Here is a 19,697-nt window from a genome sequence, read left to right on the forward strand (position 1 = left end):
TTGTTGTCCAAACTAAACTATTCTATAACAGTAATGTAAAAAAGCACTCTAAATATTAATATTTAGATACAAACTACAGGTAATATGGTTTACTGCAATGGCATTACTGATTCTACCTAAGCTACTGTTGCCCTGTTTTAACAGGCTCACGATTTCGTGTATAAGTTGTACATGGCAATGGCAAATGACCAAAAGGGAGATCGAGAATACTTGTTTCATCTGTATATCAAAGAAAGAATCACGCCATCAATTTGATGCCCCGAGATCACGATCATCTCTGGATATTGGCATCATGTCAACTTTCAATCGAACGTTTTATCTGCAGGGCAGCTCGAACAACGTTTCCCCTTGTAATGATCCCAACCTTCGAGATGTAAATAGATATCGATTAAAATCATCCCGAGCTAATATGAATCCGATAGGCTAATTGTAAGAGAGAACATATAAACATGACAGAAAAGTTCTTACTAGTTTGCCATCAATATCTACCACGGGTAGTCGGCGATATTTGGTCTCGAGCAATAGCCTGATATGAAAAACATCGGATTAAGAACATCTAGATAACGAGACAAATGGGTTCGATGCATTAGGAAAAGTGGAGAAAAAGAATACCTAGCAGCATCTTCCAGGTTTGTTGTTTCACGAACAATGAGCGGTGAAGGTGTCATCAAGTCTCCGACCACTTTTCCGTTATTTTTGTTCATCAATTTCTGTATTTCATTGAATGTCTGCATAACAACCCGGAATTAGAAAAAAGGCAACAATTGTGCCACAAAATTCACGATCTAGACCTCTTTTGCCTGAAACCCAGCATTCGATATACAAAAAAGGAAATCAAAACAAAACGGCAGGAAAACGGACATTGTGAACATGCTCAGAGGCAAGCACCAGATGCTGTTAAGTAAATTTATCGAGATTGTGACAGAATTTAGCATCTGAATATTGATAATTTAAGACATTATAGATAAACTTCAAGCAAAACTGAAGAATCAGAAAGAGAATGCTTACGTACTTTCCAAGAACTATCAACATTAGGAAACAAGGTTGTGTCATTTTGACTGCTACCTGATAGTTCAAAAACAGAACGAGTAAGTAGCCATTTCAGAACTATTGCAAGGGAAACCAAATATAGAACCAAGGTGGCAAAACTCCATAGCTCGTTACATCAATAACGAACAACAAAATAACACAAACGGAAAAAATATATCATTGATGTATCATCGAGCTTGCATGTGGATACTAGATGGAAATAAACTAAGAAAGGGAAACCAATCCGTCAAAACTCCGAAGTAGGTGTAGCATTCACCTCTAATTCCATTTCTGAGGTGCTCCGATTTCTTAACACTTAATAAATATGCATGCTAGAAAACACTACTCTAAGCAAGCCTTGTACACATTTTGTTATGAAGCATCAAAAGCAGCTAATGTCATTTACCTAGGCAAGGAAAGTTATCGATAAAACAGAGTTCATGAATAATAATGACTTTAAACTCACGGTGTATGTATCCGAAGACCAATCACTCGTAATGAAAAGATGTTAGAAACTGATATCAGTAAATTTCTTTCACAGCGATTTGAAATAAACTTCAATAATCCACTAGCAATTGCAAAGATGAAAAAGCCTATTTCAATGATCTATCACTAAAGAAATGTTAGGATGAAAACAATCTATCTGCTTTCGTCCTTAAATAAAACTCAAACAAACAAGGAAGGGAAAACACCAAATCAACCCGAGAAATTCAAAGTTTCCAATCAGTTTCATAATCATCTTATAAACTTACCTGAAATCGAGTCGAGTGCCAACAAATCATAATCGGAAACAACGCCAACCTGCAATAGGGGAACCGGTCAGTACGATGAAGAAGGCAATAGCTCAAAATTCCCAATCCCGGACGGGTTATAGACCAGAAAAACCATCTTTCTCACCACAAAACAAATCGATATCGAACAAGATCATGATCATCAAGTAAAGAAACAGCAAATTTGTGCATTCATGTACCAAATCAACATGTATGGTTCTCAGCAAAAGTAAAACAAACAAGATCTTAAGTCCATATGTGAGGTAAAAAGTATGGGATCAGATAACATTTTCTGAAAATAAAACCCAAATTATATAAATGATGAAACAGTAATTAAAGAAGTTACCAAATTCCAGTCATCATCGATCACTGGGAAACCAGTAACTCTCTTCTCCACAAGTGCCTCCAATGCTGCAATTACAGAAATTAAGTGCAAAATTAGACACAAAAATGGTAATGATCAAATCATCACCAGCTAATACCTTCATCCACACTTGTTGTAGCTTTGACAACATGTAAATCCTCTTTCCTGGTCATAAAATCACCCACGGTATAATTTCCATTTCTTGACTACAAAAGAACCAAAAACCAGTAAAAAAAAACAATCTCTTTAAATAAAAGGAAAAAAAAACCCAAAAAGAAAACAAGGGGGGGGGAAGAGGGATACGGGAACAGAGTTGGTGATGAGTCCAGCAGCAAGACGAAAAGAGCCATCTTTGGGTTTGGGGAGAGACAAGGAGGGTGCCAGTGCCACTTTATGGGAATAATGGTACATGGAGACAATGCAGGGTTGCTTAGAATGAAGAAAGGAATAAAAAGAAGGGAATAGCTTCAGGGTTTGAGAATTAACGAAAGAAATGGAACCCATTTTCGTTAAAAACACAACCTTTTCCCCCAAAAAACAAAAGAAAGATCCTAGCTGTATGTTAATGCTATGACGATTGTTTATGATAAACAAAAAAAGGGGGGGAAAGGGAGGTTTGGGTATTGAATAAACAGTGGGGAAATTGAGAAGTGGATATTGAAAGAAGGAGAACAAGGAAAGGGGGTGATCAGATGTTACTTGTTCCGCTGAAACAGGAGACTTGGAAAGTGAGAGGAAAGTGAGAAATGGTCGGCTCATTAATGGGTGAGTTTGCTGCTTGTTCTTTCTTGGAGTCCCCACAGCCACGAGCCAATGATGCATTTGTCCATGCTTGTGGATATATTCGGTGCTTCGCAAGAAAATTGAGGCTCATCTTCAAAGGGAGGGGGTTGGTAGGTAAACTATCCTTTTCTCATTTACTCGAAATAGAAAAATGAGGAGTTTATATGATTTGGATTTTATGTTTTAATGGGTTTAACTTAACATGTTGTACTTCTAATCCTAATAAGAGTTAATAAGAGGTTGTAGTGGTTTATGACGGCTCATTCGAGCGTGAAAAGTTATAAAAAGGTTAAGATAATTAAACTATAAATCGAGGGTTGAATAGGCGAATAAAGAGTTAGAGCTTTTATTTTTGAGAAGAGCAAGTGTCTTGGCCTATTTTTTAATGCTCGAAAGACTTTTAAAGGGTTTTTTTTAATAGTTCTTGAGGTGTCATGTGTCACCCACATATTAGTTTTAGATTCTTTACAAATTAGTTGGCCTTCGACTTAAGCTGTCATATCTATAGGTGTTCATCGGTTGAGCCTAGGCATGATATTAGCACTTGCCTAATTTTAGTTTGACTCGAAATATAACTTAAAATTTTATTCAAACCTGCTTATATTTGTAAATAGGTAACTCAATCTTATATTTGTTCCACCCATATTATTTAATTTTTTTTAAATATATTTATTTAATATTTGATTTTTTTATTTATTTAAAATTTTATATATAATATCTTAACGTTTTTTAATGTTTACATTATAATAATATTATATACTATTTAATTTCTATGTGTTATAATAACACTATTTATTTGTAATTATCGTATTATTACGATTGGGTGTATAGTTGGGTTATGCTATGGAATTCAGTGATCCAATTTAAATGAGTTGTAGGGATGAATTCGTTTATTAGAGTCGAATCTTTCTCACTCGCAAAGCTATCCAATGAATTAAATCATAGGATTTGTTCTTGAAGTTATTTAATTAACAAACGTTAATTGTCGGATTATTCCCGCAATTTATTTATGACTAAAGGAAGATAGATGGTGTGAGGCTGTTCCTCCATCACTTTTACTAGCTTATCATTGAGCAAGAAAGTATTTGCAGTCTACGATCAATTCCGAAGCTGCAACTGCAACTGATGTCATACATGAGGCTAAAGACATGTTCATGGGCTAGATTACCTGCTCAAGCCCAATGACTTACCTGAATTTTAGGATGATTTAAATAAAAATATTAAGATCGAAAAATAGGATTGAACAAAAAATTATGCTTGTTTTAAATAAGGGTTGAGCTTGTACTTGAACATTCAAGGCTTGAGCCCAACCCGTGTTTTAAATTTTTAATGTTTTATATTATGTTATTTTTATATATTATGCAATTTATAACATGTAAAATTTAAATCTATAGTCATATATAATACTACTATACGAAAACATTAAAAAATGTTAAGATGACTATTTTAATAAAAATATAAAACTACTAAATGTTAAATTAAAAATAATATAATTATTTAAAAAATTTAAAATAATATGGATGAACCTAAAATAAGCTTAGGTTAACCATTTACAAATATAGATAGATTTGGGCAAAATTTTAAGCTAATATTTCGAGTTGAGTCAAGCTTAGGTGTTAGTATCTTATTTAGGCGATCAGCCCATGAATACCTCTACCGATGCTGAAACTTTCATCCGACCAATTTATTCTAACTTTTATCGTTATTTAAATTTTGTTTACTCATTTTTGCAACAATTTTAGAACCCTTTTTTATTTATTTCACAAGTTTGAAAAAGCTTTGATCTCTTTATATTGTTGGACCTTTCTACTCGATTTTGATGTGTTGTTAAGATATTATTATCTGATATTATCTTTTAGGAATATTTAAATATATTGTATATATATCTCTTATTTCTATGTGACTATTGCAGTATAATTATGAGGTATCCTCTTGAAGTCTATGAATAAGATTGAAAGAGATTATCCTATTATACTCATATGTTTTTAGGTGTAACATATTTTATTTTGGTGGATTCAACACTCATCAATAATAATAATAATAACATTTTGCATAATTATCCAAACAGAAGAAAAATATTTTTTGTTCAAAAAAATCATTTTATTTTTTGTAAATCACTTCACGAATGTTGTTTTTAGTAAAATAAACACATCCTAATTAAAAAATGTGAATATCGAGTAATTTATCAAATAATTATATTTTATTAAATGGTAAACTACAAAAATAGTCACTTTTGTTTACTTCATATTACATTTTAGTCACTTATGTTTAAAATATTACGTTTTAGTCACTTACGTTATCGTTTTTTTACAAAGTAATCACTCTACATTAAACTTCGTTAACTCCCTAATGGCAGTCCAAATGAGTCTAAATTGGCAAATAAAACCCATTTGGACTGCCACATAGGACTATCGTTAGGGAGATAACGGGGTTTAACGGTAAAGTGACCACTTAGTAACAAAACGATAACGTAAGTGACTAAAACGTAACATTTCAAATATAAGTAACTAAAATATAATTTGTGGCAAACAAAAGTGACTATTTTTACAGTTTATCATTTATTAAATTCACAATCACTAATAAAAAAATTTGATTATATATATTTAAATTCACAATCAAAATTTTTATATATATTAATAAAATATGTTTTTTTAAAATATAAAAGGATGACCTTTTTTAACACACCGCCTTGTTGTATGATAGATTGATAGGAATAGTTGCCTGCTGAAATCACCTCACACGTGTTTTTCCTAAATTTACGGTTATCAATGTTTTCATTTTTCTTGTGGGTTAAGTTTTAAATTAATCCTCCAAATTTTAAAATATTCTAATTAAGTCCTTAGAGTATATGTATTGTATCGATCAGGCTCTTCTATCAATTTTAACTATTAGTTTGGGCATTAAATGTTAGCTTGTATTTTAAGCTAAGCTTATTTAAAGCCCGTTGATCAAATTATAAATACATTTCTACTTATCTCACGGATAGCTTAGATCTAGTGTATTAAAAAGAAGCCATCTTGTCGTTACTTGTATGAAGCTGTGGTTGAAGATTTTGTTAGGCGCCTGTTTGAAACGAGTTTGAGTCGTGTTATCTCCATCTCCAACCTCTATTATTGTATATAAAAAAATTGATCTTAAATTTTAATAACACTGTATTTTTTAACACTTCAAACTTGATAACGAACAGATTCATATTTTTTAGGCAATTTTGCATTTAGATAGTTTAAGAAATAGAGATATGCAACCCGCTGCCATTCCTATGATGTTCTTATCCGATGTCATACACTTTTTGAGGGAAATTGAACAAAATTGATGGTTTAGGATACAAAAAAAAAACTTTATTGACCAATCTGTAAATTTAGCTATAGTTAAGGGGCAATTTAATAATAAAAGTTTTTTTTGGGTAAACTACACTTAAGGTTACTAAACTATTAGTAAGTTTATGTTTTTGTTACTCAACTTCAAGAAGTTACAAAATGGTCATTGAACCATTCACAAATTTTTATTTAAGTCACTAGGTTTTTAAGTTTTTGTTTTTATTCTTAAAGTCTAACTAACGAGCTTCAAACGATGATTCGATGACCAAAACGATGGACCAGTACCCATTGACAAGTAGATGAATATATCTTAAATTCAAATTGATATGGTGATTAGTGCCGGAGATCAGAGAATAAAATTATTTGGATTTTATTGACAGATTTGTGAAGTTAAAATTTATTCATGAAAAAAAAGGTAAAAATTTCTCCCCAGTCCCTCTCAATTATGATATTGAACATGTTGGTCTGTCTCAAAAAAATCATAGCAATTTAATCCCTATCAATTTTGAAAGCGAGCAACTAAGGACAATTAATCACAACATTAATGTTTTTCGTCAATTTTACATGTATTTGACTGGTATAATAACAATTAGCTGTTATAGTTTACAAATTCTATCATTTAGGTCATGATTTAACAATTTTATCCCGCAATATATTTGTAAATGTGTAAATGTCGAGACTAAATTTGTTGAACTTTTTTAGAATCAATTCCAATTTAATAAAATATGTAAGCTTTGAGGGCTAAATTTGTTATTATATCAATCAAAATTATGTACAATTGACAAAAGACGTTAACACTATAATTAATTGTTCTTAATTACTCACTTTAAAAATTGACAGGGATGAAACTATTCCAATTTTTTTAGAGGGACTAGTTTGCTTAATGTCAAAATTGGGAGGGATTGAAGATGCACTTTTATTGAAAAACTAAACTATAAAAGAGAAGGGGATGAAGAGTTTTCAATTAGTGTAGGCAGTACAAATAGAAAAGGGCATATAATAACGATTTTAATAACCTAATGACTTAAATGAAAACTTATAAATAATTTAGTGTCCATTTTATAAATTTTTTAAATTAAATAATTGAAATAATTTAGTTAACTCTGCTGTAGTTTACCATTATTATTTTTTTACTTTGTCATTTGGGGGGCCCAAAAAGAAAAACCCTCTCCTACCAAATCCAAGGGTGGAGATTTCATCCTGAGATCCCATCTTAGGGTTTACTACAGAAACAAACCTCCGAACATATATTTACTCATTTATATGTTCAGTTCTCTCGCCTTATCAGCTACACCTTCAAAAATCTCTCTTTTTCTTCTTCATTTTCCAACATCACCTTCTCACGCGCCGCCGCCGCCTACTCTTCCGCCGGCGGGAAATATCCATTCCCTTTTCTTTCCCTTCCCTCTCCTCCCTTTTATTAAAAAAAAAGAAGAAAAAAAGGTCACCTAAACAAAACAAAGTTTGCTTCTTTAGGAAAGGTTTTTTCAAAAGCACTTGAGATTTTACCATATCATTTACTATCACAATTATTTTACTCGTTAGGGTTTTTTATTTAATAACAAGAGGAGAGGGAAGAAAGAAGAAAAAAACCCCAAAAAAAAGAAAGAGAAGGAAAGAGAAAAAAGAGTTTTTTTGTTGGGTTTTTAGCTGTTGGTTTAGGGTTTTCAAAGATGGCGCATGTTCAAGTTCAGGGACAAAGTGGGGGCGTTAACAATGGATCTGGTGGAGCCAATAACCAGTTTGTAACCTCGCTATATGTTGGGGATTTGGATCCAAGTGTGACCGAGACTCAGCTTTATGAGTACTTTAACCATATTGGTCAGCTGCTTACGGTTCGGTTATGCACCGATTTGTCGACCCGGAGGTCCCTTGGTTATGGTTATGTCAACTATGGCAATCCCCAAGATGGTGAGTATTCAGTTTTTTTTCTCAGCTTAAAGTTCCTTTTTTTTATATTGTAGATTTGATGTTTCACTAATAATGGATAGTTGCTTTAGTTAGTATTTTAAACAGTGTTCACATATATATGTTTAGTCGATTTGCATCTAGTTTTAATGAATGATAGAATGAAAGAGATTAAGTGATTAGTTTTGCTTCAATTATTGTGAACCTGATATAGGCAGGAAACTAAGATGTAAGTTTCGGTTGTGTTTGTTGAAGTTTATGCTCAATGTGCGGTTTTGCTGATGGTTTTCATGTTCAGATGAGGATTCTGGCTATGTTATTGATTATATACATGTAACAAAACACCATCTTGTCTCGGTTTGGATTGTATGTGTTGAGCAGCTGAAAATTTTCCTCTGGAGGTTTGGACCACTTGGTTGATGCCATGTGAGCCATATTTATCAGCCAAATGTAAACTATGTCTATTTAATGTCGAGGGTATGACTATTTAACCTTAAGCCGGAGATAAAATTGGAAATGCTATTAATGTGCTTGTTAAACAGATAGTAAAGGAGAATGTTTGTAATGATTAAAAAAGAATGCCGGATAACGGCTTAACAGAAATCGTGTTGTCCGTAACATATTTTTTGCTGTTAAATGATTTTTTTGTTACCTTATCAGGTTTCCTTGTAAATATTATTAACTAAGTTGGTTTCTATCAGCAAGATTGAGATCAAATTGAGCGTTAGCTTTTCATTATCTTAATCACTGAATCCTCAACTCTGTTTACTTACAGCTGCAAGGGCATTGGAACTTCTGAATTTCACTCCTCTGAATGGAAAGCCTATCCGGATTATGTATTCCAACCGTGACCCCAGTCTTCGTAAAAGTGGTGCAGGGAATATATTCATCAAGGTAATAGAAGTTGTCAGTCATGTGGATTCTTTTGCTGCTTTGTTTTAAAAAATCTGTTCTTAATGTATCTCTTATGGTTTGTGTTGTGTTTGTTCTCCGTGAATATGGCAGAATTTAGACAAGGGAATCGACCAAAAAGCTTTGCATGATACGTTTTCTGCATTTGGAAACATTCTCTCTTGCAAGCTAGCCACAGATTCTTCTGGCCAGTCAAAAGGTTACGGGTTTGTACAATTTGACAACGAAGAATCTGCCCAAAAAGCAATTGAGAAGTTGAATGGTATGCTATTGAATGATAAGCAAGTCTATGTGGGCCCTTTTGTTCGCAAGCAAGAAAGAGATACTTCTACTAGCAAGACAAAATTTAACAATGTCTACGTAAAGAATCTCTCGGAATCAACTACCGATGAAGACTTGAATCAAACTTTTGGTGAATTTGGTCAGATCACTAGTGCTGTGGTAATGAGGGATGCTGATGGGAAATCCAAGGGCTTTGGGTTTATCAACTTCGAGAACGCAGATGACGCTGCTAGAGCCGTTGAGTTCCTCAATGGAAAGAAATTTGACGATAAGGAGTGGTTTGTCGGGAAAGCTCAAAAAAAATCTGAAAGGGAGGCTGAACTGAAACATCGATTTGAGCAGACAATGAAAGAGGCAGCAGATAAATTTCAAGGAGCAAACTTGTATGTCAAGAATTTGGATGATAGCATAAGTGACGAAAAGCTTAAAGAGCTATTCTCTCAATATGGTACCATAACATCATGCAAGGTGCGTTACCTTATTTTCTAGAATAGCTAAGTTCAATGAATTTTGGTACTGAGTTGGCTGATCCTGTCATTAAATGTTACAGGTTATGCGGGACCCTAGTGGAATAAGTAAAGGATCAGGGTTTGTTGCGTTTTCGACCCCAGAAGAAGCTTCTAGAGCTGTAAGTTGTTAAAGGTATACATATTCCCATGACCTTATCATGTATCATAATCTTTCTCTTGGTATAACAGCTTGCAGAGATGAATGGCAAAATGGTTGTCAACAAACCTCTCTATGTTGCACAAGCTCAAAGGAAGGAAGATAGGAGAGCCAGGTTGCAGGTGTGTTCTCTTGATATTTTCCGTATCTTGACCAAATTTTAGCAGCACGGAAGGATGGTTTTGTTTCTTTAATATGCTAAAGTACGTGCTGCACTTTTAACAGGCTCAGTTTTCTCAAATGCGACCACTTACAATGGCATCTTCTGTTGCACCACGAATGCCGATGTACCCACCTGGTGGTCCAGGTCTTGGACAGCAAATATTCTATGGTCAAGCACCTCCGATTTTCCCCCCTCAGGTACCTATTGATATAAGTATTTTATAGTCCTATGGGCTATATTTTAGAAATTCATGGTTTTATTTATGCCTTTTTCTTCTGTTAGCCTGGATTTGGATATCAGCAGCAGCTTGTTCCGGGTATGAGGCCTGGCAGTGCTCCAATGCCAAATTTCTTCGTACCAATGGTTCAGCAAGGCCAACAGGGTCAGCGTCCTGGTGGGAGAAGGGCTGGAGCTGTTCAGCAAAATCAGCAACCAGTTCCATTAATGCAGCAGCAGGTTTGTTTATGACTTCTCAGATTTTGTAAAGCTCTAATACATAAGTTCATATCTTTAAAAAACTCCATCTGATTACTTCACTAAAAATGTCAGATGCTACCCCGAGGGCGGGTCTATCGCTATCCAGTGGGGCGTGGTCTACCTGAAGTTTCGATGCCTAATGTTCCAGGAGGCATGCTTTCTGTTCCATATGATATGGGCAGCATGCCAATGCGTGATGCACCACTTTCTCAACCAATTCCAATTGGAGCTTTGGCCTCAGCTCTTGCAAATGCTACTCCAGAACAGCAAAGAACGGTACGTTGCATAATACTAGTCCCTTTCAGTCATTTGTTAAAAGGGTTAACTTACAAACGCCATGCTCAATGATATTACTTAGAAGTATCCTAGTTAAATGAAATGTTCACATATGGTTAAATTTTAGATGCTGGGGGAGAATCTCTATCCACTTGTCGAGCAGCTGGAACCCGATGCAGCAGCCAAAGTAACAGGGATGCTTCTGGAGATGGACCAGACGGAGGTTTTACACTTGCTCGAGTCACCAGAAGCTCTAAAAGCCAAAGTTGCAGAAGCAATGGAAGTTCTGAGGACTGTAGCACAGCAACAGCAGCAAGCTGGTGGAGCTGCTGATCAGCTGGCTTCATTGTCTTTAAATGATAACCTTGTTTCATGAGTTGGTAGTAGTGTTGGCCTATAATGTGCTAAAAATGAGTTGGCTTGGTTAGAAGGATGATAGCTGGGTTCTTTTTTATTGATTCAGTACTGTTTTGGAACTTGAAAAATACTGTCACTGTTATGGGGTTATAGTTGTGACTGAACTTGGTTTTTCACTCTTCATTTTTATCTTTTTTGGATTTGGAATTTTTATTGTGTGCCTTTTTGGGTGAAAATTTTTGCAGATTCATTGGCTTTTTTGAGATTGTGATTAATTTTGTTTTTTTATTTTTATTTTTATATTGCTTTTCAAGTTTTATGAGCTGATTCTGATTTTAGTTCTACTTGTTGAAAAGTGTTGGGGTTTTAATTTCATGTTCCAAAAAAGAGTTGAAATATCCATTTTAAACTATGTTAAAAAGTAAAATTAATTTAAATTATAATTTATGAAATGTTAAAATTACATATCTTAATTTTTGCAAATTCAAATATATTTTAATTTGTCATAATTTTAGAATTTCTTTTTTAGGTTAGAATTAACTTGGGAAATATATTTTAATTTATATATCATAATTTTAGAATTTCTTTTGTAGGTTAGAATTAACTTGGGGTTTCACCTAAATTGGAAAAATTAATTGCAAAAATGGGGTATTTAAGAGAATAGTATGTTTTTTACGTCAATGTGTCAAGGGCACTAGTTATAAAAAAATAATTATTTAATAATAAATTAAATAAAAGTATATTAATGCAAAAATGTGTGGCACCTTTTAGTTTTTTTTATAATTTGGGGTGAAGTTAAAATAAAAATTAATTTTTAATTTTCATAAAATAGAAGAATAAAATTTAAAATTATACCTTAATCACCCCAAACTAAAAAGGAAAAAATTAAAAGTCGGAAGGAGAAAAAGTTGTGCACTTGACATTTTGGTTTTATCCTTTTTTTTCTTAATTAAAATATTATTTTTATTAAAAATATTAATTTTATAATTGATACTGCCTGATAAATTGATGGCATTTAATTTTACTATAAAAAACATCATTTTCATAAATAATCTATAATATGCTCCATTGTTGTAATATCTAATAAAAACCCATTAATTTGGGATTACCATCAATATTTCTTTTGTTAAAATAATCATATCTATATTTTCTTTAATAAAATTTATCATCAACACATCCACATACTCATATCAACTTGATAGCAAATATAGACAATATCAATAGTTAAATTAAGATTTTAAATTAGAAAAAAAAGGGAAAAAAATAAATTTGAACTTACATAGAGAATATATTAAACGTGAATTTTTTACCTAAGTTAAAAATGCAAAGTGTTGATTGAGTTAAATTTAAATATTTTAATATTCAACTCGATTAAGTTTACAGAAAATTTAATATTGAAAAAAGTACTAATGAATCTAATAATTGGAGATAAGATATTAACTAAATTTGCAATTGAGTTGTAAATAAATAACAATTTGTTTGATTTCTAAATTGCTGAAAATTTGAAGAGGAACCCTAACAGCCGTGTTTACTGTGCACAAGATTAAGAAGCCAATTATACTGTTTTTAACACCATTCTTGGCCACATACTACCCAGCATTGTGAAATATCAGCTTGTCAAATTATATTTTAACAATGCATTCATACAAGCTTTCCAAAAAAAAAAACCCCTCCTAATGTGTTTCGTTAGCATCATTTTTAATTAACATGCCTCAATCTCAACCCGACATCAGCATCACGGTCGAGCTGCCGGATTATTTCAGTGCCCCTCATATTAGAAACCAGCGGTGCTTCAGAGGGAGTCCCTGCTTCACTTTTCTTCTCTTGCATGTCTTCACCGAAGTTATGAAGTCGACGACCGATAAGGTATCTGTCGTCCCTAATGGAGTTGTGGAGGTTGGTGAACCAGACATGGAATCTCTTTGCACAAAAGCACAACAAGCTGAAGCCAAGGCATCCTAGCCATGCAAATCGGTAGACTGCTGAGTTAACCACTAATGGGTAGCCGAGTACAGGAAACACCCCTCGGGCTAATACGTAAGGTAAACACAATGCTGTTAGCAGCTTCATTATGATGGGAAACACAATCTCCCGCAATACCCAGAGGCCCTGAAGCCTAGAGAAACCATCTTCTCTCACCCTTTCGAACTTTATTCGCCAGCTTTCATCTACCAATGGCATCATATGATCCAGCATAACCTGTGGATATAAGATATCAACTTTTGACTGTCGTGGAATAATATCCTCCCATGTCTTATCACGAAAATCTAAGACATGTCGGAACAATTTCCTTTTTCTATTGTACATAATAAATTTTGGTATAACAGTTACCAGTCTAGTCCATATCTTTAGAAAAATGAGACCTAATGCCCAATCCTGATAAAGAAGGAAAACTGGACTCTCATCCACAGGCACCCGCATGGGCACAATCACCAAAAGCTCAAAAAGCAGACCGATAAGAACAGGTATGACGAAAATCTGGACATTATAGTGCCAATAAAGATTTCTTAGTTAGGATATTGGGAACAACAAAACAACTAGAAAACCAGATTATGCCAGATCACATACCCATATTGATAAGAGCACTGAGCTCTTGATGACAATGGCACTCCACTTCCAGATTTGGCTCAACAGAACTGCAGCCCTCTTTGTTCTTATGTGCTCAATGGTGTATCTAGCCCCAGCCATGGCTGTCCAAATGAAATAGCTTCCAATGACGAAAGCATAAAGGTCTACAATGAAGAAAAAAACCCATTTAGCACCAAATTATAAAGGAGACATTATAAGGGGGAAAAAGTGAAACTACATTACCATTGCACTTAATGCCATGAGTTATTGGGAGAAGAGGAATTGCATTGAATAGCGCGCGTCCAAGTGATATCGGTACTACTATTAAGGCAGAGTTAAATATAAGCAGGGTCATCCAAGCGATGACCAGCAACAGCACAATGCGAAGAACAAAGCTGTACCTGCTAAAGAATGCATCAATAAAATTTACAAAGCTAATTAGAAACAAAGACAAAAAGGAACAAAGCAGAAATTATGATATCAATGTGTGTGTGTATAAATAACTGGCGAAGTGATATAGCTGCCAACATTGCACATTGACAGGCACAGAATATACAGTCCTTAATTGCAGGATTTAGAAATTAACAACTAACTACTTGAGAAAATTTATTTGGATGAATCGGATATAAAAGAATAACTTGAATACTCATCCCAGAAAATGGTAAAAATTCATATCATTCTAATACATCAAAAAGAAAAGGTAGTTAAAATGTCCAGCAAATAAATCTAAAGTCTACACACTATCCGACGTCAATAATAACATTCCTGTAATGCATATTCAATGATTTTTTTTTAAATGTTTAGAGTTTAAGTAAAGCCTACACATTCTAGTCATGAATGTACAATCTTAGTGCAGAGGTGCATGGAAATATACCGTCAAACAAAATGAAGACAGACTAAATACTGAGTGCAATTAAAGCAGACACATCAAATAATATTGTCAATCAAAAGCACCATATAACTTACTCTGAATCTGTTTGTTCATCCTCATCAAACTCCTCCAAAACACTAGAGTTCCCTGATGCCATGAGGCCTCTATTTGGATCATCAGCAGCAGCAAATGCAACCATGGGCTGTTCCTGTCCACCTAGTTGCACAACCTGCAGTCTATCCTGTTGTCCTGGTTCCACATTAACATTGTCTTGGCCACCATTCTCCTCAGGTCTGGGAAGTAAAAAGTCTGTTAAGCCTAATGCCCAGCCAACTGCAGTGAACCAATAGCGCAAAAGAGACTTGATTGTTGCCCTCAATTTAAAATGCTCAACAGCAAAAGGAATGCATATTTGAAAGAGAAGCATGTCAGCTGGAATCTCGGTATATGGATCAGATACCCTGCAACAAACAAGTCATTTAAATGGAAGCTAACAAGAAGTATACATGAGTGCAGAAATGAGAAAAGGTATGAGCAAATCTTACGATATATCAAGTGGGAAAATAGAGGGCACCATCCTCATAGCAAGCTTGACAGGCAAAAATACCAGCATCACAATCAAACTCCCATAAACAGCAACAGATAACAAGACCCTCCGAGCATGCTTGTGTACAGGATCATCGATTAAATCACGGAAAGGGTTGTAGTTTGGATCGGCTGGATCTCGCAGGAAGTACAGAACTCCATTTCGTAATACCTGCCGTTAACAAAAATGATATTATAAGACTCATGCTACAATATGGTAACAGCTTCCAAATAAAATAAATCATACTATGGAAAAGAGGATTACCCCTCGAAGAAGGCTGACAAAGATGCTTATTTGTAGCATGTACACAATTCCTACAACCCAATGTATCAATGAGCTTGCTAAAGGTGAAACCGAGAAGAACTGAACTCTTTGAGACATTGATTTCCCAAACATTCTTATAGTACATACATCTAGCCACCATCCACACATCAAAGGGAACACCCCAAGCTCAATTACAAGCAGGAAAGCAACTTTAATCATTGTCATCAGATGCCTCATTGCTGCCAAGAACTGCCTGAAGAGGGATGGTATTGTCTCGGCTATTGAAGCAATTCCATAGAACCTCCCCATTGACAAAGGCTCGCCCCTAGTGTACCTAATCAAAGTGACAATACCCAGGTAGAAGAAGACTAAAGAGAATATAAACATGTAGCCAATAGCAAGAGTTGTAACATCAGAGAGTCTTGATGCTCCAATGGTTACTCCTTTCAAAAGATCTGCTGAAAATGGTGCACTTGTGTTGCTTGAAACTTCAGCGATTGCAGTAGAGTTTGCTTTCAACATTTCTGCAACCTGGCCACGCATGCCATTTTCTTGGCCTTCAGATGTTAAATTCGTAACAGCAGTTAATGCATTCTTCAATGTAATGTTTGCTAAGGAAAGGGCAGTATCTGTCAGTGGCATGACTACTGACAGCACCGGACCACTTGCAGAAGAGAAAAGCCAAGATACATAATAGAGAATGATCCGGCCTATAGAGAAAGGCACAAAAATTACAACACCAAGGAATATCATATTGCTTGCTAGAACCTGCGGGAATGGATCATCAAGTCATCAAAGAATATCGTGCTAACCAGGGAAAAAGGCTAAAAATTAAACATTGCATTAGCATCATGGAGATTGAGAGTTCCTAGCTGGCATCATGCAATTCAAATTAGTACCATATAAAGGAACACAATTATAAGATTATATTTAGAGCCAGAGTAATGCATAGAACCATAAAATCATAGAATGCCATCTATTGTCGGTATTTTGGAAGTGGGTACATTTAAAGGAATAGTAATAGACGCATGAATTGCACTCTTAGAAACAGCAGAATATTCAGGATGAAGTTTCCTCCATTAAGAATATAACAATGCAAACAATCATCAGGCATCCAACCAAGAAAACAGCGGAAACCTGGTCAATTTGATGACTCAATGAAGTCCTAAGCTATAAGTCTTATCAAATTTCAATTTACACTAAACCTATGCCACTTGACACAATATCACTCAAATCATCCTTTGTTTAGATCGATGATAAGTGATAAGCTAGTCTCAGTGCCTAAAGGTTCCCAAGAAAAATCCCAAAGAAGAAGTCAAGTCAAGCATTAATAAGAAAATGTCAATTAGAACTTAAGAACCAAAGAGACTTACAGTAAATGCATTCTCAACCAAATGGAAAACAGGACCCTGCATGCCGACAAGCTCATCAAAAGGTACATCCTCAGCACCATCAGCATCATCCAGACCATCAAACATCTGTTCAACATGAGCTTCAAGACGAGCTGCCTGCATTTCCCAACGTGCAGCCACATTTTCAGCATTCCTTCTGATCATTTGACCAGCTCCACCAATAGCTTGTGCTCCACCAGCATCTTCACCATTTCCATCACCACCTAAATTCCTATTAGCTTGTCCTGGGGGTCGTCTAGCAGCACGAGCACCATTCCTATCCACTTCCTCTTCTCTCTCAACATCTCCTCCAAGCTCTTGCAAATGCCGAAAATAATCCCTCAAAGAAGTGGCTCCAAGAAAAATAAACACAATGCTAGCAGAAAGTAGGAACCCATGCAAGCAATCAGTAAGAATGACCGTGGTTGAAATATGGCTCAAGAATAATCTCTGAGCTTCACCAAAACTCCTCACAAAAGCCAACCGCCATATCCAAAAGGTAATGAAAGGTATAATGAGGAGCCAAACTGAAAGTACAAAACTAAGGCGCAAAAAGAACTGTAGAACATGACAAGCTTTCATTGCCATCCCAACAACAAACTCCTGAAAAGGAAGCCTTGCTGGAGCATTCTCAGCATACACGGGAGAGAAAGAAAATGCATGCTTGCAAACCTGCAAAGAAAGTCAAGCATAGTTTTAAAATCACATATAAGAAAAGGGGACAGATAGAAAGATACAAGTAGTAGAAGCTTAGAGAAAGACAGACATAAATAAACAGAGACAGGAGTTAGGGAACTGGCTCTCACGCAGCTAGTATTATGAGATGCCATATAAAATGAGAAGCCATGCTCACAACATGGAAGCAGAAAGTATCCCTAGATCAGCAAAGTTCCCCAAAAGCTATAAACTCCATTCATATTGTGGTACTAATGCGGAATCAACACTTGTGCATGTCCTTTTAGCTATCAAAACCTATAAGTTCAAGGCTAATCGCTAACAGCATTAAATTTATGTCTTTGATCATGTGTTAGTCAGTTTCAAATAGGTGTGTCAGAACGCACGAGAATCATTAGAAAACCATGCTTCTCATCAACCGTATGACAGCAACTACCATCCAGTTGGAAGCATAGCTTGGCACATTAAAATAACAGAAGTAAATTTGTTCTTTTCAAATTATACGGACCTAGCAAGAGAAATCTCCCAAGATTTTCATCTTCAATGACATTCTTTATTATAAAGATAACCAGCAAAAATAAATTAAAAGAAAAGCCAACAATTGTCTTAATTTCTTAATCACCTTTGTTAATCATCAAATAATCATACCAAAATCAAACACCAAATCATGAAATTTAATTAAAAATAAACCTAAAACCCTAACTGAAATTAACCTAATAAACGAAAACAGCTTTCATACAAAAAGCGATTACAAAAAAAGAATCTAACCTCGCATTGGCGAGCATTGCTGTGATTCAACCATTGAAGAAGGCACTCCTGATGGACATATTTAATACTGCCGCTACACGCGCAAGGGTATCGAAGTGGATTCTCTGCATCGCCTGGGTTCCGGCAGATCCTGCAAACATCTTCCTCTTCCTCCTCCTCCTCCATATCCGCACCATACTTCGCCTCCGCCGCCGCCCCGAAAGACATCGACGACGACGTCGCTTTTTCTTCCATCTCTGACGATGCGGACGACGTTGATGGCAACGGATGTATGTTGTCTGCGATAACGGCAACGGTCGAAGAAGCGGCGCTATCGCCGCCCGGAGGATGAGGAAGAGGCGGAGCCGCGGGAGCGATCTCCATCGGGTTGAGTTTGCGAACGACGGAAGGAGTCGGTTGAGTCTTTGTGGGATATTTGCAAATATTTTTTTACGAATATTTTTTTTAATTCTTAATTTTTCCTTTTTTCCGCTTATGAGGGACAAATGGATTGAGGCTGAGTTTGAAACGAGTTATGTTATATTGCGGGATATGTCGGCAACTCGGATTGGTTAGGTTTTTAAAAAATAAAGATAAAAATTAATGAGAGATTAAAATAATATATAATTAATTTGTATTATATTTTGAAACAAATCTCGAGCTCTAGTTCTAACACGATAAAAATAAAATTTCTATAAAATAAAATAATTAATTTTTAAATTTAATTTGAATCAATTTTTATTAATAAATAACATATTTATAAATGTATCTACATTATTATATATTAAAATTTACTGAGTTTATTTCACCTATTAGCGATGTTTAATTCATTTACGAAATCTTTCTTTTCTAAAGGAATAATTATTATTTTGAGAGTATTTAAATAAATTTGAAAGTAAATAGATACACATATCTCTGATACATAATTCCTTTTACGAACTTTGCTATTTCAACCAAAATCGCATTTAAATTTTATGTCAATTTTTTATAGGCATGATGACTTATTTGGTTCTCCGATTTTATAAAAAAATAAAATAATTTTTTGTCTCTTTTAGCTTTTGGATAAAAAGAAAAATTCAAACTTGTTAGTTAATGTAGCATCCACGTGATAAATCACGTGTATGTTGCATAAACAATTAATTTTTTAATTAAAAATATTCTTTATAATTTTTAATAGTTTTAATAGTTTTTAATTTTTTTAATTAAAAAGCTAAATAATTGATTATATGACATATAAATTTAATTTTTTCATACATTTTGAGGTGATTTGACAAAAAATACAAGTTTAAGA

General features: G+C 34.6%; 3 protein-coding genes across 4 annotated transcripts; 1 reads left to right on the forward strand and 2 right to left on the reverse strand.

Moving 5' to 3' along the window:
* LOC107908892 (CBS domain-containing protein CBSX2, chloroplastic) lies at positions 1 to 3,313 on the reverse strand. The gene is made up of 8 exons (XM_016836180.2): positions 2,467 to 3,313; positions 2,282 to 2,369; positions 2,146 to 2,210; positions 1,782 to 1,830; positions 1,013 to 1,065; positions 613 to 728; positions 469 to 526; positions 1 to 364 (listed from the first exon to the last, which is right to left on the reverse strand). Exons 1-8 carry the CDS (start codon positions 2,983 to 2,985, stop codon positions 296 to 298), a joined length of 1,017 nt encoding a protein of 338 aa, XP_016691669.1. The 5' UTR covers positions 2,986 to 3,313; the 3' UTR covers positions 1 to 295.
* A 4,108-nt stretch (positions 3,314 to 7,421) lies between these two features.
* LOC107908893 (polyadenylate-binding protein 8) lies at positions 7,422 to 11,487 on the forward strand. Its single transcript, XM_016836181.2, has 9 exons — positions 7,422 to 8,174; positions 8,947 to 9,065; positions 9,177 to 9,833; positions 9,916 to 9,993; positions 10,064 to 10,153; positions 10,257 to 10,391; positions 10,477 to 10,650; positions 10,744 to 10,947; positions 11,075 to 11,487. Exons 1-9 carry the CDS (start codon positions 7,937 to 7,939, stop codon positions 11,321 to 11,323), a joined length of 1,944 nt encoding a protein of 647 aa, XP_016691670.2. The 5' UTR covers positions 7,422 to 7,936; the 3' UTR covers positions 11,324 to 11,487.
* A 1,277-nt stretch (positions 11,488 to 12,764) lies between these two features.
* LOC107908894 (probable E3 ubiquitin ligase SUD1) lies at positions 12,765 to 18,953 on the reverse strand. Of its 2 annotated transcripts, none has more exons than XM_016836183.2 (9): positions 18,428 to 18,953; positions 16,967 to 17,656; positions 15,594 to 16,361; positions 15,289 to 15,500; positions 14,839 to 15,204; positions 14,116 to 14,273; positions 13,873 to 14,036; positions 13,636 to 13,782; positions 12,765 to 13,503 (listed from the first exon to the last, which is right to left on the reverse strand). In XM_016836183.2, exons 1-9 carry the CDS (start codon positions 18,788 to 18,790, stop codon positions 13,003 to 13,005), a joined length of 3,369 nt encoding a protein of 1,122 aa, XP_016691672.2. In that variant the 5' UTR covers positions 18,791 to 18,953; the 3' UTR covers positions 12,765 to 13,002. The 2 variants fall into 2 exon arrangements, with proteins under 2 accessions (XP_016691672.2, XP_016691671.2); XM_016836182.2 differs by having other exon boundaries at positions 14,116 to 14,276.
* Between the last annotated feature and the right edge of the window lie 744 nt (positions 18,954 to 19,697).

The sequence above is a fragment of the Gossypium hirsutum genome, chromosome D02 (genome assembly GCF_007990345.1).
Source record: "Gossypium hirsutum isolate 1008001.06 chromosome D02, Gossypium_hirsutum_v2.1, whole genome shotgun sequence".
NCBI lineage: Eukaryota > Viridiplantae > Streptophyta > Magnoliopsida > Malvales > Malvaceae > Gossypium > Gossypium hirsutum.